General features: G+C 40.2%; 3 protein-coding genes across 4 annotated transcripts; 1 reads left to right on the top strand and 2 right to left on the bottom strand.

The window, feature by feature from the left end:
* Window positions 1-7,177: 7,177 nt before the first annotated feature.
* Window positions 7,178-9,903, top strand: LOC137268273 (uncharacterized). Of its 2 annotated transcripts, none has more exons than XM_067802815.1 (3): window positions 7,178-7,219; window positions 8,381-8,433; window positions 9,084-9,903. In XM_067802815.1, the coding sequence occupies exons 2-3, from the start codon at window positions 8,385-8,387 to the stop codon at window positions 9,854-9,856; spliced, it is 822 nt and encodes a 273-aa protein (XP_067658916.1). In that variant the 5' UTR covers window positions 7,178-7,219; window positions 8,381-8,384; the 3' UTR covers window positions 9,857-9,903. The 2 variants fall into 2 exon arrangements, with proteins under 2 accessions (XP_067658916.1, XP_067658917.1); XM_067802816.1 differs by having other exon boundaries at window positions 7,196-7,319.
* A 208-nt stretch (window positions 9,904-10,111) lies between these two features.
* Window positions 10,112-18,911, bottom strand: LOC137267777 (properdin-like). Its single transcript, XM_067802222.1, has 10 exons — window positions 18,611-18,911; window positions 17,209-17,360; window positions 16,044-16,131; window positions 15,363-15,413; window positions 14,786-14,965; window positions 13,503-13,676; window positions 13,244-13,417; window positions 12,303-12,476; window positions 11,127-11,311; window positions 10,112-10,493 (listed from the first exon to the last, which is right to left on the bottom strand). Exons 1-10 carry the CDS (start codon window positions 18,909-18,911, stop codon window positions 10,260-10,262), a joined length of 1,713 nt encoding a protein of 570 aa, XP_067658323.1. The 3' UTR covers window positions 10,112-10,259.
* Window positions 18,912-19,099: 188 nt separating this feature from the next.
* On the bottom strand, window positions 19,100-20,675 carry LOC137267778 (IgGFc-binding protein-like). Its single transcript, XM_067802223.1, has 2 exons — window positions 20,621-20,675; window positions 19,100-19,923 (listed from the first exon to the last, which is right to left on the bottom strand). Exons 1-2 carry the CDS (start codon window positions 20,673-20,675, stop codon window positions 19,100-19,102), a joined length of 879 nt encoding a protein of 292 aa, XP_067658324.1.
* Window positions 20,676-24,991: the final 4,316 nt, after the last annotated feature.

A 24,991-nucleotide genomic window follows, 5' to 3' on the forward strand; every position in this document is an offset into this window, starting at 1 on the left:
TCATTTGCTGCAAACAATCTTCATATAAGAAAAACCATAAAGATTTCAAGATTCGAAACTCTGCCTTGTTCATACATATGTGCCAGTGCTAAGTGTTTAGCCGAAGGTGTGTATAATGTACAGTTTACAATCACATAGATTCAATGCTATCCCATTGAACCTGATCAGTAGCATATGGTTAGATATTTTGGAAATGGTCACAACCGTTTTATCACGACAGTAAGGCTTGGGACACATTATCAGTCATAGTGTCCAGATGTTTGATGTATTCACCCACCATAATGTTACTTTGACGCCAAGGTATGTCAAAATGTCCGACGTGGCAGGTAAACGCATATGGGTGATAATCATACTTCTGCATATTGCCGTATGCAAGATAAGACCAATGGCTATGGACAAAAATCAATCTTGGAAGAGCTATATTCTGTTCATGACGGAGATAAGAACGCCTGTTCCAGGATCATATAAGCAGCTATTCCGTGTTGAGTCAGCGTGATCGGTGATTCATGTGAGTACAGTTAACCCCTTCTCTGAAGTTTTTTTTCGACAGGCATGTTTGTGTAAAAATATTGTCCTAGACAATTGCCTACAGTATAGAAAATATGTTCATCTGTTTATATTTCTTACACTGGTGCTACAATAGGTTAAGTGTCGTTGTCACTTACATACACATACGCATGGCGAACGAAGAAAGACAGACAGATTTATTCTGCGAAAATTCATGACATCATGTACTTGATTACAATACAAAATGTCAACATGTTTATATTTGTGTGCTCGCTGTTATGGTTATGTTTCATATGCACACGCATGTACATCATATTGACAGATAGACAGATATTTCAGCAGAAAATTGTAACATCACGTACTTAAATTTCTCCAGCAGTAGATGATCATGCAGGCAGCCTTTCTCCTCTGTTGTCTGGCTCTCGTCGATGGTATGTCACGTCTTGTCAAAAGTATATAATATAACACAAAGTGGACAGAAAGGTCAGTATGATAAACTTATGAGTACATATAACAGAGCGTAGGTACGTATGGTAGACAGGAATTCAGGAACAAAACTAGAATTCCAACATTCCACCGGAATTCCGGAATGAACTATTGGTGTGTATCCCATTCCTTAAGTTTTCCATAATGGTTTATGGAACAATAGAGTGTTTTAATGACAGTGTAACATGATCAGCAAATGACTTGTCCAGGGGTTAAGTAGGAGCAAATATCAAAAGAGAAAGTTTGGTTTGCGTTCGTAGAGAAATATCAGGATGAAATATGTAAATATCTATTGGCATTCGTATAGAATTACCCATTTCATGAGTCTACAACCGTGATAGTGCTGGAACAGTGTAAGCAAACATGTTAAACAATACCCATGCATCCACTCGAGCAATAACGGGGCCCGATATTCGGATGTCAATCAGTCAAAACCAGTTCAAATAAAACAGTAACGAACTGTGAAAATAATTTCATATATTACGTACGTCAAGAGACAAGGAAGTGTTATTCTCAAAGTACACACTATTCTAATCTTTAAAGTCTCCAGCAGTGCATGCTGAATGTGATTACTAAGTCTTATCAAAGCGTATCGAGTTTGTCCACAATTGCCAGCAATACAGTCCATGCGACGTCTCATTGATCCATTGAGTCTTTGACTTGTGGGGGATAGCATTCCACTCTTCACGCAGCGCATCTTCGAGATGGCGACGAACAATACGGCGATCTTGGCGAGGTGTCGTTACTCGGAAGTAACGTGATGGTTCCTGTCTCCTGGTAGTGTCTCTGGAGTGTGAGGATGGTTAAATGATGGCATTGAAACAACTGCGTAACAAAACTTCTTGAAATGTCAACTTGAAATAAGCTCAAGGTACGTTCACATTATACCCCTGTCAATCTTGGTATCGCACGTGTCCGCTTCCTTTTGGTCTACAGGAACAAGTGATGTCGCTCTCAAGCGCCCGTCTGTTTACGCCCTATTTTGCACGCTTTTTCTGATAAAGGCCTAACGCACTCTCCATGATGAGCACGCAATTGGTTGCGTGTAGGTGATGTCGCTCACATGGGATTTAGAATTTTTTGGGGTAAACTGATCTTGATCATGCTTTGTCAAGCACATCGTGTTTGACTAATTCGCTAATACATATTTTCAGGTAACTGACGCTAGAACAAAAAGGCATCCATTTTACTGATTGTGCGTTTTAAATGCTATTCAGTACATTGAGGCGCGGCACTCGTCACTGACTACCTTATGGCCGACCTTCGCAAGAAACTAGCGATGTTCCAACCCGTTGTTTGGTGTGCTTAACGATCAAGTTGCCGTTAAGTAGTATCTGGCAAAGGGTGAAAAGAATCAATGGAACTTATTACTAAAATTAAAATCCATCAGCAGTTCCGAAAACTTGTGTCATCATTTTGGAAACACGTCTTTGAAACAAACTCTCTTGTGGAGATTACATTGTCATTTCTCAGCGTAGCTAATCCAACAATACAATTGTTAATTATATTACTTTTGCATTGGTGTTAGAGTTTTCTCACAGATTGATTTTTGGTTAGTTTAAATCCAAAATTAATCCACAATGACTCCATTCACAACAACTCAAGATACCTTTCCAGATACAGAATCCGTTGTGTGGCCAGGTTGCAACTGAGTGTACCGTCAAGACACACACTGCTATAACTGGGTGAATTTGTATATGATTATGATGCTTTGTCACCATAATCCCTCTCAGTAATAAAAACCAATGACGTTTATTCAACATCTTTTCTTCCGTTTTAATGTCGTTACTTTGACATATGTTGAATGAGTGCAAGTATATATTCAAGTGAAAAAGATATTTGTTAATAACCAACACACCTATGTTGAGCAGCATGTATCCGGAAATCGAGAACGCGTTGACATCCAATATATTTTTTTGCAAGTTTAGGGACTGGCTGCATCGAATGGCTGTGGAATAGCGAGATAAACTTAAATAAAGTTACGAATTCTTTTGAAAATATTCCTTAGGTTGCAATGTGGAGTGGTAATTAACAATAAGCTTAGAACGCGTAAGCAAATAGTGTTCAATATTCCAGATTCCATACTGCAATTCCATTGCTGTTAAAAAGGACATTGAACGATCTACGGTTACACCACAGCGAGGCTTTTCAGTTTAATTCAGAAGGTCACAAAAAGGTCATGTACAAACGAACACCGAAAACGCGTGTTTTCAATACTAAGGTAAAGTTTAAAATAGGACATGCAATGAAAGCATACATGCATCATTAGTTTTGTACGACTACTGTCACGATTTTGAGACTAATAAAATTTGCTAGCACGTTATCAGGTCGTGCGTTTCACAATAAGTGAACGTTCACAAGATGCATTAATTGGTCAAATCCCACCCTGATATTTGAAGCACCATTTGCAGCCGTGAGATAACCGGTCCGATGTCTCTCTCATGCACCAATATATCCCACCAGGTGTGTACATATAGGTTATGCCTTGCCCATAAACAGCTAAGAAAACGATAACACTTGTCTGTAATTGTGAATGTTTCCAGCGCTGCAGCATCAGTATTCATTGAACTCTAATTCCGAAATTTTTATTCTTGTATCTGTCTTAAACAAAATACCTACATGTATGGTATTGTACAAGAACGTTGTACGTTGTAATCTGCAGTCAATACACACACTGAGGTTAAGTAAAATAGTAGGTTCACACTGGTGATTCATGGCGACAGTTGTGCACAGCAATAATATCACATGTTCACGACATGTCTGTCCAACATGCAGTTCTGTTTGTAGGTCATTACAACTTGGACACAAATGTCTTCAGATGTAAAATAGGTCGTCATGTATACCTTTATAACTAGGCGGGATATACACAGCGATTGTGTGTCGGTAACGTAATAAATAAAACTTATACAAGTCTTATAAAGTCAATTACTTTAAGCGTAATAATGAAACTAATATGACCAACGAGATCATAATTGATAAACCTGATTACTAGTACTCAAAATGATGTCATAACGCTTTCAGTACACTGTCCATATAAGTCTTATAAAGTCAATTACTTTAAGCGTAATAATTAAACGAATATGACCAACGAGATCATAATTGATAAACCTGATTACTAGTACTCAAAATGATGTCATAACGCTTTCAGTACACTGTCCATATAGGACCCTGACCTTGGGTCGACCTCTTAGATAAGAATGTCGAAAAAATGTGAACTGACATGAATTTGTAAATGACAGTGGTGACAGACATTCAGACAGATAGGAGGTCAAAACCAACTGCTCAAGTTTGTCCTAATCCACGCGTTCACACGTTTTGCAAAATCTGAATAGTTTGCTGAAAGTGAAATGGAAGTTTTTTCTTATTTGTTAGTAATATCAAATGATGAAATGAAACTTTGATTTTCTATCTTTCGTTCAGTCTGGAGCCATGAAGGTTGTCCTTGTATTATTTGCCGCGGCTTCTTCATGTGGATATTTAAAATAAACACATTTTCTAGTCTGTTTTAAACGTATTTGTACGCAAGAATTGTGCAGCTGATTTACATCTAGTAATTATCAATTCTCTTATTAATATAGACAATAGTGAAAAAAATGCAATACTGAGGTGGCAACCCATGTACTTGCATGAATATGGCACAAGTAGCCTCCCTCACACAATGATCTGTTTCACCAGATATTAATTTTTGTCGCTTTTTAAGTCGTTATTTTATAATCAAATTACAACAGATAATATATGGCTCACAATGGTTGAGAAGCTGCGCTTAGAGCTACCTGTCCATTTGTTGATGTTCTGCTTCTCGGAAGCTCGAGAAGCGATTTAATCTTAGTCTTCTGCCGTAGTTTGCGGGATTTCTCCAAAAGTGTATAATGTGATTGGTTTATTGCAGCAGAGGGGCCACAGACCAATTATACAGTGCATTGTTGAATCGGATACAAGCACTGACGGAGCGCCACACAGTCAACAGGTGATATAGTAATATTCCTGGTCACGATGGTGACAGAAACAATCTACGTTTCTCCATTGCAAGAAATATGTATATTTTCCTAAACGTTCAATGATACGTACATTGTCTGATGTTATAAGTGGACAGCTTATGTTCTGAGGGAAATTGCCAGTGATATCTTGGCAATAATTATTGCCTTAATTCATCATAATACGTAATTCATCATAATACGTAATTCATCATAATACGTAATTCACAATCATAACAGACGCAGGCGTTCTTGTCTCTTTAATCCCAGTTTCCGTATAATGGAAATATAAGTGGTGGTGCCGGAAATGTTCGACATACCTTTGAACAACAGCTTGGATTTTACGTTCATCTGTCTGTCTGCTAACATCGTTACCTTGTCAATTCAATCTTGATCAATCACGAATCATGACAGCAGCAACTATAGACATATAGTCACTTGTTCAGATTGTGACTCCATGGTATTGTATTAGAAATCTGCCTTGTCATTCTTGCTGTAAACGTGCTCATTGTTTATTCAATATATTATTCAATATTTTAGAATTGTCTGTGTTCTATTTTAAGATGACCCTATCCATAGCCATGTACATGTGTATGCAATATGAAATCTCTGCGAAAAGCAAGTCACTATGTAAACTGTAAAAGAACCCATTTTCTAGTCAGCATAAGGCTTGAGATATCTTTTCCCTGGTGATTATAATGCATCTCAACACACAGATGTGTTGGATGGTATCTTAGAATGATTTGTTGAATAGCTGAATAGAAGCGACAAAGCCCTTTCCACATGTATAACAAATCCCTGCTAAAGAAGAATTGATTGTACTACTGTGACGAAATCACGGGTATATATTTGTTTCAGCAGTGTTACAAATGCGACAGATGCATCAAATGGGAAATGGGAAATGGGAAATGGGAAAAAATCCACTGAACACAATGGAAATCATGTGTCATATTGGTACGGTTAATAATTTGCCGTGACAAACGATGTAAGAAATCCCCCGTGAGCCAGCAAAACAGAACAAAAACAAGAATATTCAGATATTATTGTTATGCAACGAGAACAAGGTATACAAAGTCACTGGCCAATTTCACAATGCTGATTACAAATTCAATACAAATGAGACAGAATCTAAGGCAATGGGTCACAAAATACAACACAGCAAACTCACCAAAGTCTTAGTACGAGGGAGAAACAGTTACATAGCATGAAACACGGCGAGCGGTCTGACAGCGGTTTCAGGCGTTGCCGGATTTGTTGTAAACTCCAGTGAAATGTGTGTCCCTCGCAACACGGCAACCAGCCTTTTTGAATATATATAGTCATTTCCCGAAAGTTCGGGCACATACGACCATCGCCAACACTGTAGAAGGCCCTCGAATAAGTCTCCCGGAAGTAAACACATGAAAAAAACGAGCAGATAAATTCCGGAAAACCAGAATCCCAAAAGTGTTGACCATCTATTAAATGAAATGTGACCCATCATAATTATTACTTAATTAATAACAAATATATACAGAAAATACACATTGGTAACAATATGCATTTTGTTCTCCATTCGATCCACACATCTTCTCTAAAGTAGCTGAAATATAACCAAAGACAAGCATGAATCTGGTTTCCGTAGTATGGATTTGTACGGTCAGGTAATTTTATGGAAGTACATTATTTTGCAAGTGCTTTTGGAGACAGTGGATCATAAGGAATGACATGTCCCAAATAATGCATTAAGGTGTGCTTCACTCGTGGAAGAAGCTAGCACCTTATCACGTGTTTATGTGAAGATAAACATAACGTGTTTTGTTTTTTATTTGGTGAGCACATGATGGCTCAGACGACCGGCGCATGTTGCCAGTGATCAAGTCTAATTCGTAATAGACCTCTGGGATAGGTAATACGAGCAAGCCGAAGTCAAACGTAAATGCACATTCTGGTATTTTGACATATTCACATTCTTACCGCTCGACCACATCATCGAAGATCACAGATTAATAGAATAACTGTGAATCATTTTATGTATTAACTAGATAGATAAATGTGTTGTCGCATGAAGAATAGCACGAATGGCTGGCTGTGGATTTATAGTCTGTCAGCAGTCATTCACGATTGTCCACGAAAATAAAATAAAAAAAATGAGAAACCGTTTATCTTGCAATGTCAGCAGAAGGTCACGGGATTGTGTTGATAAGAATCTCAAAACTGTATATATTGACATGGAAATACAGTTTTGCATGTTGTTTCAGAAAGTCGGACAGGTGAGTTTATAGACTCTGAGTCGTACACGTCTGATTTACAGTGATCCGTTCTTGTAGTTTTCATCGCTTTTGGATTGTGCTCTCAGTGACGTCGGTAGAGGTAGGTTAAGCAATGAGGATTGAATAATTTTTGCTTTAACACACATTTCTGTGCAATGAAGACTCGCAATCCATGCTGATCAGAGTTGTAAGGCAAATATGTATGACGTATTTAGGAGACAGATATAATGTTTGGGAAAATTAGAGGTAGGTAAAGAATTTATCACAACTCTAAATTATGTGCAAAAGCCGAACGCACGGCGTTTGATTTAGAACCTAATGGTTTTAAATGAAAAATGTTGAAACATGTTAATTGTGTTATGTACCCATGATATCCATGGTCACGTGTTAACAAGGTCTGGCTCTGAAAATGCATTTCTACAGGAATTTCTGGCAAAAATTTTTTTTTTTTTTTGCTACAGAGATTTCTGGCAGAATTTTGTATTTCGCCACCAGAATTATCTTAATAGAATAAATTTATAGACTATAATTTATGACACGCCTGCGTGAGTGGTAGCTTCCTGTTTATTTCAGTTAACAAGCACTCAGCGTGATCAACTGACCAGTACCAGAATTATCTTAGTTTAAGATTAGTAACCATCTTAGACACCAGAAATTTCTGCAGAAAAAAACGTGACAGATATTTCTGCACAAATGCATTTTCCGAGCCACCTGTGAGCTTATTAACACGTGAACACACTGGCACATGAACTTTTGGGGTTTATCTCCTCGAGATCTTTCCAATGATGTAAAATATATAGCTTGCTTCTTTCTGTGTGTCAAGTTAGAACTCGCCATTAGTTAGCCGTTCGTAAGTTTTCCACTCGGTCTAATAACATGATAACATAACTCTGAATGACTTTAATTGAGTAATCACAATCCAGTATTAACTGAAGTAAGTTACCTACATGTATATTATTTATGTTTAACAGTAAGCTGCTGGAAGATCATAAATATATTATGTTTTCTATACAGTCATATTAGAAAACAAACCCCACTGGAAATACAGGTTTGAACGGACAAGCTGACACATGTGAATGTTGAAAACCCTAAATTTCGTTAACGGTCCCATGGTCCCATAACATTGTTAACAAATTCCGCTGATGTATCCATTGTCTTCAGACTAATGGAGCTCATGTGGTTCCTGCTGTTGGCTGTGGGCGCAACCATCGAAGGTATTTGATAATCAGTCTTAACATGCGTCTATGCATGTAGTACTGGCATGTAGCTTGATTTCAAGCGTTTAACAGCGCGTAAAGACGATTTCTGGTGTTCACAGTGTTGGTGTTGGGATATTCTAAAAGTATAACAATATTCACCCAAGTTCATCCAGTTAATTTATTTCGTTCGTCTAACCTATTAATCTGATTTCAGTTTGAACTATAGTTGAGGAGAATCTTTCATTCCTTTCGTCTGAATGAGTATGTCCCACTCCACAAATTTAAAACAATTTAAAAATTTAAAGTTGAAGTAAAACGTTTATTAATACTGGCGACAATGACATCAATGTGTAAATATCTCTTCTGGTGCCTCTGACTCATGCCATTGTAATGCTTGATTAACTCCTATAACATACCACTATCTCCCACAATGCACCAAGTACACAGGTATTATGTTGCTCGTGAGCCAAAAGGAACAGTGTTTCGTTAGTGAAACAGGATGAAAATATTTTCAGTGGGGACTCCAGTTTACACGAGTCTTGATTGCTACTGATGACCATTTTCCCATGGTTCAAGAAATCAGCAAATCGAATATTTTAAAAAGCAATAATAAACACATTGATGTCAACAAGGACTCGATAATTGTGTATTCTTCCTCTTTTCAGGTAGACTCTTATGGACACATAAGGAGTTTGACCCGCATAACTACCGCAATGGTATGCATGCACTAACCTCAAACGACTACGATCATGGATCTGGTTCAGTCGTCACTGACCCTGACGGAGGAAGCAACCACGTCTTGAGAGTCTGGTACGAGAAGGGCCGCTACAGTAGCCACGGACCAAATGAGGGAGTCCAGTTCTTTGCAACACCAACTGAAGATCACAGTATCATGACCTTCAGCTATGACGTCTACTTTGACAAGAACTTTGACTTCAGACGTGGAGGTAAACTGCCGGGACTGTTTGGCGGATGGACCAACTGTTCTGGCGGAAGACACTCCGACAACTGTTTCTCGACCAGGTTCATGTGGAGGGCAGACGGAGATGGAGAAGTGTATGCCTATATTCAAGATTCCTCTCATCAGGTCCATGGCTTCTGTGACCATGCGGTGTGTAACTCGATAAAAGGGTACTCTCTTGGACGAGGAAAGTGGAGATTTAAGCGCGGTGTATGGCAGAACATCGCTCAGTCTGTCAGGGTCAACACTCCGGGGAAGACAGATGGGGTAATCAAAGTATGGTACGAAGGTAAACTGGTGTACCAGATCGACAATATCAACATCCGGGCCAAATCTAGCGTTGACGTCGATGGAATATTCTTCTCAACCTTCTTCGGCGGTCGTGACAGCTCTTGGGCTCCAACCCATGACTGCTACTCCTATTTCAAGAACTTTGCCTTGTCTACGGACTCTGGCAGCCCTACCATCATCGGTTGATACATTAATGTATACAAAACCATCATTTAGTAAAATGATTCTATAAATGTTGACTTGCTTTCATCGTCGTCGCCGTCGAAATACTCGTTACGGTAGAAGAGTTGGGTTGATTGTAGCATCCTTTAATTCACGATCATTTACGTCCATATCATGGGAAGCAAATACGCGGTTGCATATGCAAGTACTGTGTAACCGATTTCAACGAGAAGTTCCAAAGAACCGCGAAGGTTTTGGCACTTAGTTACAAATAATACCGGCAATGTCAAATTCGATTTATTTCAACAACCGCTCTCTTTCCGATCTGATGAATACGGGGTAATGTTTAAGTAAAACATAAGTAGTTATAATTGCGACATGTCCACTGTAGATGTGGATATCACAGTATTGAGACCACTGATGTATTTCAGTTTTGTCTCACAATGAGCTGCAGGATTAGCAGAAACCAGATCAACCAGAAAGCAGGCACCACGACTGACGTGGCGTCGGCCATCATGCACTTGTCAATATCAGGAACACAGCGTGCATATTCTACCTCTTCGTCACTTCCGTCTGTGCAGTCGTATGCGCAGTCACATCTCAGAAGGAAGTAAATGCAAGCACTTCCATCTCTACATGGAAACCACTGATGGCTGCAAGTCTGAAGTGAAAAGACTTGTTACATGACAATCATATAAAAAGGGGTTACATACACTAATGAACATGAGGATGAAGACTTTTATGAATAGACAACTTCTTTTTTGCAGTGAATGTGACGTTTCGGTGTAGATTCTAACACCATTACCAAGCACAATACAACTTGATGGATGGTGTCGCATCCACAGCAAGAAAGAAGTTGTCTATCCATAAAAGTCTTCATCCAAATCACACCAACTTCTACAATGCCGCTTAAAGAAACTGATGAAGATAACTGAACTAAATGGGTCAATTAAATGATCATAAAGCCAAGAAGGAAGGCTACAACATTAGTGTGATGACTACCTTAATGGCTATTCAACTTCCTTATTCTGTGAAGGCTACGTTTCGACATAGATTTCAGTGTCATTGTCCAGCAAGTGATCAATCAAAGAAGCACAGCATTAGTCACTAACGTTTTCAATGAACTTTCTAGGTGAGGAGCTTTGAAGACATACAACGTATATATCAGCATAAGAGAAAAGAGATCTGACGACCGCCTATCCTGCATGCAGTATTGTTGTCCAATGCTGACGAATACCAAGGTTCTGGTGGAACTCCGCAATATTAAGAAATAAACAGTTGCATGTGTTCTCACCATGTTAGTGTGTGATGGGTGACACACTTGTGTATTGCATTGTTCCATCTCCAGTCCCACACCGGGACAGACTCCTCCAGGATCAGGTACAGGGTTGTTACATGGGCGATTCCTCACACGGACTCCACCCCCACAGGTCAGGGAACAGGCACTCATAGGGCCCCATGTGCCCCACCCCCCAGGCACTAAAATACCAACGTGAGGTTCATATTGTATACATGTCATCCGAAAACAACACGCATATTCTGCATGGCATGGCAGTTTTTAACTCTTAGGAACTTGTCCTAGAGAGACAGCGTATATGTTATCTACCTGAGACAGCACTATACCCGTGTTTAGATGTTTCATGGGTGAGTGTGTGGGTTTGGGTCAACGCCGCTTTTAGTAAAATTCCAGCATTATCATGGAGGTTGACACCTGAAATGGGCTTTACAGATTATACACGTGGGGATTTGAACCCTTGCCTTCGGCGTGACGAGTGAACACTTTAACCACTACGCTTCCCAATCAGACCTTCTCGAGAGAGGTGAACATCAAACACATGTATGCATGTGCTATCTCACATTGCAATGTTGTATGCCCATACACACATCCCGCTATTGACATACATTTCCCACACTGTCAGAGACAGGTCGTTCCGCAATAAGTTGATTTCTTGTGCTTTCGGTTGTTATTTACCCTAAACTATTTGTAAATGTCGATCATTAGTAGCAAAGTTCACATCTACAGCCATAATCTGTAACATATACACTTCCTCACTACGTGTAGTTGTTGCTTAATAAACCCGTGAAGATCCGGGGTAAAATAGACCTCCAGCAACCCATTCTTGCCACAAAAGACGAGTATACATGTCGAGAGAAGCGATTAACGGGATCAGGTGGTCAGGCTCGGTTCCCCATGCGCAGATCATGATGTTGATCACTGGATTGTCTGGTTTAGACTCGAGTATATACAGACAACAGCCATATAAGTGGAATACTGCTGAGTAAGACATAAAACTAAACTCACTTACATACTATTGTTAAGAAAAGCTCAGTATATGTTGATGTGACCTGTATCCTGTGTGTCTTGATGTTAGGTCTAGATAACTGCATGTAGTTGTTTGGGGACAGTGACCATGAGAGCAGTACTTGTGCTACCTGTTCACATCTATAGGAATGATGGCATTATACTCACACGGACACCTGATGCCTGTGTCACATGCCAGAAGTTGGGTGAAGTCACCGGAGCAGTTAGCTCCACCAAACTGCGGAGTTGGGTTGCTACAGTCACGCGACCTGGTTTGAGTTCCGTTTTCACAGGTCACAGAGCATGCGCTCCACGAGGTCCAGGTTTGAAATCCACCATCAACTGAAACACAAAATACGTCCCTGTCTGTTATCATTACCTAATGCTTGGAATGACGACACAAATACAGATGCACGTTCAGGGTTAAGTGATTCTTTTATTGATTCATGATAATAAGAAAGGTTCGGTCACATATTTACTTGGGAACAACTGCATCCATTAACACACCAATTTATCGAGCTAAGAACAGTTTCCTGAAACTTCATACAGGGCAGACGTGTTGCATACGCACTTCATGCTCACCTTTGATCGTATCATGTGCCCACCTAAAAAGGTGAACCCGTGAGGGTTCGGATTAGAATGTACCTTCAGTAAGCCATATACTGGATCGGGTGGTCAGGCCAGAATTTGGCTGACACATGTCATCGGTTTGCAATCGTGCAGATCGATGCTCATGATGTTGATCACTTGAGTGTCTGGTCCAGACTTGATTATTTACAGATCGTCGCCATGTAGCTGGAATATTGCTGAGTGCGGCGTAAAACTGAATTCATTCACTCTAAAATGATAAATGGTGGGCACGAACTGGTCATTTAGTCATATAACTAAGCATACCTATGATCTAAATGTAAATGGCTACATTAGGCTCACAGATCATCGGTGTTGCGACAACGTTTCCCATTTTTATAGATTATTCTGAAAGCAGCCATAAAAGTGTAGCGGAAAAACAATTAACTTTGCAAACGTGCCATTCTCTTTATTCGTGTATTATAACTGCAGACAAAACACAATCACTTGACGCATTGCGTGGTAAGAGGGTAACGTCTTACCCGGGCAGTTGACACCGGTGTTGCATGATTCCGTTTCATTAGCTTGACCTACACAATCTGCACCGCCATTAGCAGCAGCAGGATTATCGCAAAGCCTTGACCTCTCATGTGACCCTGATGAACAGGTCACGGAACATGCGCTCCACGGAGTCCAGGCACCCCAGTTACCATCCACTATGAATAAAAGTATAAAATGATTACATAATGGCGTGCATCATATGTACTGAGGTCGACATATAGAACATATGAATTATCCCACCTGGACAAAGGACGCCTGTGTCACACGACTGAGCTTCCTCCGCAAGGCCCACACAGTCAGTTCCATTAAACTGTGGTGCAGGTTCAGAGCACGACCTTGACCTCGTCAGGTTTCCACTTCCGCAGGTCACTGAACATGCACTCCAGTTGCCCCACTCTGACCAGTTGCCGTCAACTGCAAAAATTAACAACTGCATTAACAAGTGCATTAACAACCAAATGTTCACAGTAAAGATCTGCGTACATGACATGCCTTCAGCCCAACAATCAAAGATAGCGTGTACCTATATACTGAGGGGGAAAATGCACGAAAGGACACGTGTTCCTTTATTATTTTCCAAGGTTTCATTACGAGCGCTGTATCGCATCCATGTGCAAACGAAATGCATAATAACTTCCATATATTCTAACACGGATGCATCGCTAAGTATCTCACGAAGTACGTACATCATCGAATATATGTGGATTGACTGATCATTTTAGAACCTCACATGGAAATAAACTCCTTTCCTCGAGTTGCTATAAGCTATTATCCCTGAATTCGACTGAAGTTACTCCCTTGACATTCCATGATGCTCCCCATACCTGTTCTGACGTTGTCATACGATTCTTGAAGGGATAGTGGTATAATTACTTCGTGTGTGTTAAGAACGCGATCGTGACACGGCTGTTTTTCAAAGCTGTCTTTTGATTTCACTTATTGCTAAACACACAGAGAATAATATCCATCAGTTTGGTGGTAGATGAATCTTTGCTCACCAGGAGTTAATGCAAATGGTTTTGCTTTTGTATGTTAACGATTTGTGAATATTTGTCAGATACAGTCCTCGAAATATAATTCATTCTGTGGCAAATGTATTATTTTTAAGATAAATCTCGACAAAACGGATTTTTAGAATTCAGAAATGGAGGCAAATTAATGAATCATAAGAAGTGGAAGCTCACTCACTTAGGAGTACATATTCTAGCAATTTAGGAATTGTCAGATTGTTTCGAAGGCCGTTCAGACATTGGTGTCTAAAGCCCTGAACCCTGCACAACACATAGCTGTCACAATGCTGAATAATTCGGTAAATTTCTGTTCACAATGATTAATCATCAGATAAAGCCTGTTATTACATATGGTACAGAAATTTGGGGTGTTAGTCAATATGTATTTACTACACGACATTCCACGCCAAAATGACAGCACCGGTTATCATATTTTATATCACAGATCAAAATAGTTCCAGTGACACTTGACTGTGGAAGTGGGCCAAAGGTCGTTTTCTTTAAATAACTTACTTGGACAATCGGCGACAGCTGACACACAGATTTCTATTTCGTACAGGCTCCCTGAACACGGCAAGCCGTCCTGCGCAGGTGCAGGATTGTCACAGCTCCGGTTCCGTGAGGTTGTCCCGTTCCCACCACAGCTGACCGTACACGCTGTCCAAGATGTCCAGTTGCTGAACCCTCCATTAACTGCAAATAAAAGAAGACATTATCTTCAATGGTTCACTAATAAGATGCAACGTGTCATCCGTTAACTCTTATAGCTGTACCTATTATAATACTACGTTAATTAATAGTCTAAGTTTAATTTTACATGTTCTACACGTGTGCACAAATCAGAAAGCTGCATGTTTGTCAGTCTGATTTGGGCAGGCTATGAGAAGACATTTGCATGAGAAATCATCAGCTATTCACCCTGAAGACACTAAAGGATCCACTATGAGTAGGCATCTTGCAATGTTACCCGCCCTGATTTCGCATGAATAGTGCTAAACGCGGCGTAAAATCATCCCGCTGACACACGGGATTCAACAACATTCAACATCGAACGGACGTCTAACAGCACAATGTAACCACGTTGACCCACCTCGCCTAGGAACAGCTAAATCTTCATCTATAGCTCCGTCATTGTCATCATCTGGAATCGGAGTGTACAGTGACAACTGTGAGTCATAACCGCAAGTCATCAGAAAACAATTAACAACTCTCAAATGTCTTGTCAGTGTGTCTGTTTCGTCAACCCTCATTTGTTAAACAGTACGAAACCACATCACTACATCACGCACTTGAACACAGACTTAACATTCTTTAATTCCTGTATTTCTCAGTTCTCTGTATTAATGTTACAGTCGAGGGTAGGAAGTGATGTTATACATCAGCGTTGTTGTGTATTAACATTTTCATAAGGACAAGATCATATGAACAAGCATACATAATCATATACTAGTATTCAGATTTGTACAAATTCAGCCAGTACACTACATCAGGTAAAGTTGTTCTGCTAGCTTGCTGATGGAAGAAACCAAACTCCGAAAATACCAATGATTGCATTTTGGCCACAAAATGCGTAGATCAGAGAATCGCATTTCGATCATTTAGCCTCTTGTACGATCGGATTCTGTAACGGGTACCCACCAGGAACTGTTCCACAATGTTATGCAAATTGTGATCACGTTAACGTTGTGTGGTTGATACAATAGAAACATCCATTATTTGAGCTCACTGACAGTCACGTGGTCAAATACTTGCGTCACGTAACATTTCATACCGATTCCATTGGCTTCTTCTTCATCAATTCGACCGTCACAGTCATTGTCCACGACATCACCGGCCACGGCACTTGTAGGGGTACAGGCCTAAACAGTGAAAGCAATACCGATGCCGCATAAATATATGTTGACCTGAATATTACGTTATTCATGAATTATTTCTGTGCAAATGTGTTAAATTTCACTTCACAAGGGATACATATTTCAATGTAAAAATTGTTAACTATCTACCAGGATTTTAATCGTGGTATTTTTTAATGTATGGTTAAATTTCTGCACAACGCAGAAATGGCTCAATGTTAGTATTAAATCCAATAAGACTTCAAGCAGGCAGCAAAAGTAATGTAAATCCCCATGGACACTACTATGGTGATCTGCCTTCAGTTATTGGCGATCCCTGTTTTATATTGTATTGTCTTCTTTAATTATAATGGTTCAGTTTTCCATGCTACTTTTGAGTTCATATCTGCGATCCTCTAGTATTGTCCTTATATTTATTCTTCAAAATGTCTTCATATTATTGTATGAATTGTTTTCGTCACGACATGGCTGATATATAGCTGATGTGACGTTAAAAATAACTCACTTATCCATTCTTTTCTTGTTTCCCGAAGTGTGTACCATGTGTCCGAGGCGATTGTAAAGTGCGATTTTTGATAAGATACTTGTAAAACAATGGTGACCTTGTCTTTGAACATCCCTATCGTGGACAGGAATGGTGTAGCCGTCTGGTCGTCTAGTTAGTTAAGAAAAGTAGTACTTGTAGCATACATGTAATGGGTTTGAATCCCACATTCGCCGTGATATTTCCAGATTATCAGAAAACCCTTCGTAAGGTCCACTAAAGTAGGAGGTATGTATGACTGTGACTTGTAACACAATGTTCTGATCTCCCACGTCAATTACACACCCAATTACATTGACAAGACTGATATACTGTTAAAACCAAAACACTCACTAAATCTGATCAGAAAGTGTAGGCCGTATATTATGATATGTAAATATAACCCTTAGTTAATGGGGATAGAAAGGTTGTCCGCCATAAGAACCTACAGAAAACAAAAGCTGTGTCCCCGAGTGGGTAATCAGCTTCGTGTATTAGGACCGACGTTAATTTAGAACGCTGGTGTTTTTATTCTTGTGTAAATTACACACTGTACCTACCTCATTGACTAATGCAAGTCGCATTCCTGATGAGAAGGCGTACGATGTGAAAGGCGCTACCCCTGTGCACAGACCCATGAATACGACAGTAGGGTCCTCGTGGTACACGTCGTGACTACCGGGGGTGACGCTGACAGTTCCGGCAACCAAATCTACAAATACAGCAACGACCTCGACAACAGGTGGTACCTTCCTGTCCACACAAATACCCACGTTTCCCAATAGCAGTTTTGTTTGAATCAACACTTAAGTTACAAATACACCAGCATTGATAAAATGGATGAAAAACTGGTGTTTGTTTTGTACAAGGAGTCAATTGTACTAGGTCTATCATTGCACCAGCTCTTTACCCGCACTGGTGTAATAATGAGCAAGTGTGTATGACATTTCTGTAGGTGCTTGTCTTTGTTATCGAGTTATCGTCCATTACCAATGACCGTAAAAGATCTTTAGTACTCATATACCTTTTGAAATGTTAATGAGAGTTATTATGGGTGGGGCACAGGATGCCACTACTATCTCTCCTGCTGTTGCTACTCCTACCACGCCTAGACCTGATTCCGTGCTTGCACTCCTGTTGAAACTTGTTGTTCCACAGTCACGAGTGATTTTACTAACGCTTCTGTTACTACTGCCCCTTCCACAACTATTACTTCTACGACAACCGACCTTCTTCTTCTTCGTCTTCTACTACTACTACTACTACTACTACTACTACTACTACTACTACTACTACTACTACTACTACTACTACTACTACTACTACTACTACTACTACTACTACTACGACGACGACGACGACGACGACGACGACGACGACGACGACTAATGCAACTACTACTGGCACTACTTCGACTACTACTGCTGGCACTACTACTACTACTACTACTACTACTACTACTACTACTACTACTACGACGACGACGACGACGACGACTAATGCTACTACTGCTGGCACTACTTCGACTACTACTGCTGGCACTACTACTACTACTACTACTACTACTACTGCCACTAGTACTTCGACGACTAATGCTACTACTACTGGCACTACTTCGACTACTACTGCTGTTACTACTACTGGCACTACTTCGACTACTACTACTACTACTACTACTACTACTACTACTACTACTAGTATAGGTCCATCTCCTATTCCCGTGGGTTTCCTATTCTCGCGGTAAACACGTTTTCTGCCGAGATCGCAGATATTAGAGGACAAGTCTCTTCATTTAATAGGAAACGCCAGTATACTACTAATGCTACTACTAGTACCACGGCTACTAACACTATTGGTGCTACTACGAATACTAATGCTACTTCTACGACTACCAATGCCCCTACCACTACTACTAAGGCTTCTACAACCAAAGCTAATGTTAATAATAATAGTACTGTTCACCTGCTGAGTCCGGCACATTTACCCATGTTATGCCTAGACTATCGATGACAACATTATCCAGTCGGAGACCCGAAGTCGCGTTGACGTTGATGACGATGCTGAGATAGTTGGTGAAGTTCCCACTTAAGGTGTCTATTGTACTGAACACGTAGTTAGGGGCGTATTGTGTCTTAGGAGTCAACAGGTACATAGACGGGTCGCCGCCATTCGGGTCAGACCCGGCATCGGTTTTGCTGAACACACCCACAAGTACTGGCTTCGAGGCACTGAAGGTTTTCACTTCTCCAGAATTTATTCCCATCTCGTAAAACCCACCTGGAATGAAGCCACTAGTATTATACTTTGCATCCATCATTCCCATCCATTGCCCCCTCAATACACTATCTATCCATCTCACCATTCATCCGTCCGTCCGTCCATCCATCTGTCCATCCATCCATCCGTCCCACTTCCCCACCCTGATCTCTCTCATATTCCTAAGCAACAACATTAATGACAATTACCGGCATTAGCGATGTTGATGCTACCCACGCCACTGATGGCCACTGTCGTTGATGCTTCCGCTGCCATTATTCGTACCAGGTCCCCTGTGGTTCTGTCTGGAGTGCTGATAAAGACAAACTCCTTGCCCCACGTATTGATCGGTGTCATCTGCTCCACCACGTGGTCCGCACTTCCGCCGAGAATCGGAACCGGAATTTTCCTGTTTCCAGAGAACACAGCGATAGGTTTATTAGCCTGGATAAGTGTCCCGGTGAAATCCACATTTGTCTGTTCCTGATAAAGATGTACCGTTTCGAAGCGACCGATACGAAGCTTTAGCACATCTCCACCAATGTAGGTCACGCCGCCAAAGACGATGCTGATTGGTTGCGACGGAGACGGCAATATGATGTGGATGTCTGTACTGTCCTCTGTCCCCACGAACATCATTTCCGGGTTGGTTCTGTACGTCAGTATATAGTAAGATGTACCCAAAGCCTCTGTTGGCACCGCTACAAAGGCATCTGTAGAGTACGTTTCCTTGTTGACACCGTAAACCGTTATTTCTTCCGTGGACTCAATCAAAATTCCTTTCATTTCTGAGGCTGACCCCGCACCACGTAGCACAGAGGGCAAGGTCAGTTTAGAAACGGTTCCCCTGGTGACGACGGTCTCAAGGTTAAGAGTTGGAATGTAGGCTGGAGCCGTCACTGTGACGTTCGCTGGACTGTTGGAGATTGTGGTGACGAATATTTCCAAATCCAAAGATGCCCCTGTCTCTTCATTGTCAAGGAACCCGATGATGAATTCCATGCCTATATTGTTTCGTGCTTCGAAAAATAAAATAAAATATCAGTTTAGTTTACTGCGTTGTAACATAACCATGATTCCATTTCAATTATGAAACATGAAATAGCAAAGTACGAAGAGACGTGACAAAACGCCTCCAGTATTGGCACTAGCACAGATAATATAATGGAAAATTCGCAGTTTCGTCATAACTTACATACAACATTACACGTTGAATGTTTCTACTGCAACCATTTATCTTTGCAAACAACTTCACGTCAGTGACCAGTAAACAGGTCTATACATACGTTACAATATCAGACAATATGTGTCGAATTAGATATACATTATCACTGAGATAAATGATCTGCAGACATATCGGCATATTATCTGCCAATCCCTGTGGAGCTGATGATGATGCTCTATGAGAAAGGTCCCAACACATGTCGATCTTTCAGGTTTAGATATATAGATGACATGGCGATACGTTTATCAAAACCACATGAAAATAGCTTAAGAAACAGGCTAGTGTATTCTCATGCGTCTTCATCCGCTCTAATCATTTTTAGGTGTTAGCAGAGCATACATGGGTTTCACTGAAGTTGTGAACGTCAAATATTTTGTGTTATATCCATGGTGTAATGAAACGCAATTGAAAACGATGTTACACATAGTCCTGTCAGTCTTTCAGAGGCACTGCCTCTAAGACACCAGTCCAAGTCTAAAACTAGTACGTACCTCCAAAGCACATCAAGGCAAGAGGCAGAAGAAATATCACCAACGGGACTTTCATTTTCGTGTCTATGTGCCATGCATTCTCTCTATGTCCATTGCCAAAGAAAGCCAAACACCCAAATGACAAATGACCAAGCACATGCCAATAAAACACACCGTCAACTTGTGATGTAAGAGGATATTTCAAGCTTTACACACGAGTACATCAGGGACCATGGTCCTTTGAGGTACGTAAATATTTGTTACCCTTAGCAGCTGACTGAGCGAATGGTTTATCCAATATCAAAACACAAACACTAAACAACTGATATATTCTAGAGGTCAACACAGGTGGTCATGTAGATATCTATGACGGACATGCTATTTCTAGCCAGTGCATTCAAGTCTGAATGTCAAAATGTTAATCATTATAAATCAGAAAATGTTACCGAATATGACGTGCAAACCCAAAGGAAGATTCAATAAATACTTTAAATGTGCTTGTCAACATATATCCGGTAGAGCACAAAATGTTTTATATAATCCTGCTTCCACTGCTGGTGTTGACTCCTTCCAGCATATCTCTGTCAACTGTAAACGCTGGGTTTGTAGCCCAAGTCTTCCTTTTGACTGCACTTCTATGCTGCCTGCTCTTCTAAACTTAAATTTGTAGCCCAAGTCTTCCTTTTGACTGCACTATTGTGCTGCCTGTTCTTCTGAACTTAAATTTGTAGCCCAAGTCTTCCTTTTGACTGCACTTTTGCGCTGCCTGTTCTTCTAAACTTAAATTTGTAGCCCAAGTCTTCCCTTTGACTGAACTTCTTCGCTGCCTGTTCTTTTAAACTTAATTTTGTAGTCCAAGTCTTCCTTTTGACTGCACTTTTGCGCTGCCTGTTCTTCTAAACTTAAATTTGTAGCCCAAGTCTTCCTTTTGACTGCACCTTTGCGCTGCCTGTTCGTCTAAACTTAAATTTGTAGCCCAAGTCTTCCCTTTGTCTGCACTTCTTCGCTGCCTGTTCTTCTGAACTTTAATTTGTAGCCCAAGTCTTCCTTTTGACTGAACTTCTACGCTGCCTGTTCTTCTGAACTTAAATTTGTAGCCCAAGTCTTCCTTTTGACTGCACTTCTACGCTGCCTGTTCTTCTAAACTTAAATTTGTAGCCCAAGTCTTCCTTTTGACTGCACCTTTGCGCTGCCTGATCGTCTAAACTTAAATTTGTAGTCCAAGTCTTCCTTTTGACTGCACTTTTGCGCTGCCTGTTCTTCTAAACTTAAATTTGTAGCCCAAGTCTTCCCTTTGACTGCACTTCTGCGCTGCCTGTTCTTTTAAACTTAAATTTGTAGTCCAAGTCTTCCCTTTGACTACATTTCTGCGCTGCCTGTTCTTCTAAACTTAAATTTGTAGTCCAAGTCTTCCTTTTGACTGCACTTTTGCGCTGCCTGTTCTTTTAAACCTAAATTTGTAGCCCAAGTCTTCCTTTTGACTGCACTTCTACGCTGCCTGTTCTTCTAAACTTAAATTAGTAGCCCAAGTCTTCCTTTTGACTGCACTTCTACGCTGCCTGTTCTTCTAACATTAAATTTGTAGCCCAAGTCTTCCTTTTGACTACACTTTTGCGCTGCCTGTTCTTCTAAACTTAAATTTGTAGCCCAAGTCTTCCCTTTGACTGCACTTCTGCGCTGCCTGTTCTTCTGAACTTAAATTTGTAGCCCAAGTCTTCCTTTTGACTGCACTTCTACGCTGCCTGTTCTTCTAAACTTAAATTTGTAGCCCAAGTCTTCCTTTTGACTGCACCTTTGCGCTGCCTGATCGTCTAAACTTAAATTTGTAGTCCAAGTCTTCCTTTTGACTGCACTTTTGCGCTGCCTGTTCTTCTAAACTTAAATTTGTAGCCCAAGTCTTCCCTTTGACTGCACTTCTGCGCTGCCTGTTCTTTTAAACTTAAATTTGTAGTCCAAGTCTTCCCTTTGACTACATTTCTGCGCTGCCTGTTCTTCTAAACTTAAATTTGTAGTCCAAGTCTTCCTTTTGACTGCACTTTTGCGCTGCCTGTTCTTTTAAACCTAAATTTGTAGCCCAAGTCTTCCTTTTGACTGCACTTCTACGCTGCCTGTTCTTCTAAACTTAAATTAGTAGCCCAAGTCTTCCTTTTGACTGCACTTCTACGCTGCCTGTTCTTCTAACATTAAATTTGTAGCCCAAGTCTTCCTTTTGACTACACTTTTGCGCTGCCTGTTCTTCTAAACTTAAATTTGTAGCCCAAGTCTTCCCTTTGACTGCACTTCTGCGCTGCCTGTTCTTCTAAACTTAAATTTGTAGCCCAAGTCTTCCTTTTGACTGCACTTTTGCGCTGCCTGTTCTTCTAAACTTAAATTTAGTGTCAGAATGGACCATTTAATTGTAACAATTCAAGGGAAGATTTGCATGATCATCCTTCAGTACATAATACTGAATCCTTTAGCAAATTACTTAAATTGTTTTGTACTCCCAAATTTGTGTGTGTTTAACGTTATGTCAGCAATGTAACAGTTAATATAATGACTTAATTGTAGGATGTTTATACGCATGCACATATGCCAGCCTCTACTGGAGTTCCACGAGGCTGTATTCTTTCACCCTTATTCTTCATTTTGTATGCCAGTGACAGTTACTTGTCATTACATGACGTGTTTACTGTCAAATTCGCAGATGACGCCGCTGTTACTAGCCTAATTTCTACAGTCCCTCATATCATTCAGTATTCGTGTTATTAATGAAAGAAATGTTTTGAAATAAACATCATGCATGCGATAACGACTATTTTAAACTTTTACCCTTGTGTTTAATTATCATCAGCATTCATTTTGTGCATGCAACGATTGTGTGTATTTTGAGGCATTCATTTTGAGACCGTTTAGATACAAAACGACTTTCCTCCTGGATGATTAAATAATTATCTTATTACATATATCTTATCTTTTCTCCAAACACCACAAACTCGAATTTTCCCAAGATACGTTCCAGGGACAATTATTAGTTCACTGATGTCAGACTGAGTGTAATTGCATTCGTGTGTTTTGATTTACAATTTTTTTTTCTGTACATGCATAGGAGCCTGCAGTGCATTCATGATTTCGGTGTTTCATATGTTTGTGTTTCATATTGTTGCCATTGGTTACACTGGCGAATTGGTGGGCACGGGTCGCTAATCCAGCCTTCTAGCGATAATGTCCTCATGCTGCTCAACAGTGTTGACAAACATTTACTCGCTTTTTAGTGAACATAAGGACCTCTTATGACAACGGTGTAAAAGCTACAGCTCCGTCCTAAAAATGTAAAGCATTATCTTGTTACAAAGCCCTTTGAAATGCTGTTCTAGCAATGTATTTTAACAAGGTGTGAACTTTGTTTGAACCAATCATTTCCTATTGATCCTCGCATGAAGTATTCTCTCGACACGGTGGAATATATCCCTTATATATTATGTGAACAGTGTTATGTCACACAGAAATAACAGTTAAACGTAAACACTTGTAATCCTTTGAATCCTACTACACGAAGAAATACTTGCACATACACATTGTAGGTCCGAAAGTAGTCCGTCGGGACAGTGACTCAGCTATCTGTCTCTTCATCTATATCAAAGTACTCATATAAGAGTAACGCAGCCCTGAATTCCGCATCTCAGTTAATGCGCAAAGATTGCGATCAGCACATCTCACGGATGTTCGGTACCAGGATGATATGCGTAATTACATATAATTAAAGGAGCCATTAAAAATACAATTACAACACCATGGCAGTGATATAGGCTTCCCGAAACCGGAATGCAACTCTGCGGACATACCTGCAGCATAGCTTACAGAATGAACGCATGTGGAAACATGAGGTGCTTTTACGTCCGCTTCGCAGCTAATATGCTTTCCACACATTTAAAGAATATTTGGGAGTTTTCACATGTTAAAAGAATATCATAAGTTGTTTACTGGTCACGAGGGGGCACGAGGTGAGGTGAACATAAACAAACATCGAGGGTACCTCAACCCACGGTCCCCGAGGGACCAGTGAACAACGTATATATCTTACTGAACACATCAACGTTAATTTTCAACTGTTTCAAGCATGGGTATCAGATCGTACACTTCAGCCAACGTGTGTGAATTCGAATCTTGCATCTTGCTGTATTTTTCCCGTTGGCATTGTCCTAGTAAACTCGCCACGATGTAATTCTCCTTTAAATATTCACAGGGACTGTATTTGAACGTTCACAATTTATTTATTGGATAGAGAGTCAAACGTTTTCGTAGCCAATGGGCGACACATAAAAAACAGATTTAGAGTTATCTCCCTTCAACAGATTTCCATTCGCAAAATAACATGCGTCATTTAATGTTATTCGAGATAAAAAAAATAGT

Source organism: Haliotis asinina, chromosome 16 (genome assembly GCF_037392515.1).
Source record: "Haliotis asinina isolate JCU_RB_2024 chromosome 16, JCU_Hal_asi_v2, whole genome shotgun sequence".
Lineage (NCBI taxonomy): Eukaryota > Metazoa > Mollusca > Gastropoda > Lepetellida > Haliotidae > Haliotis > Haliotis asinina.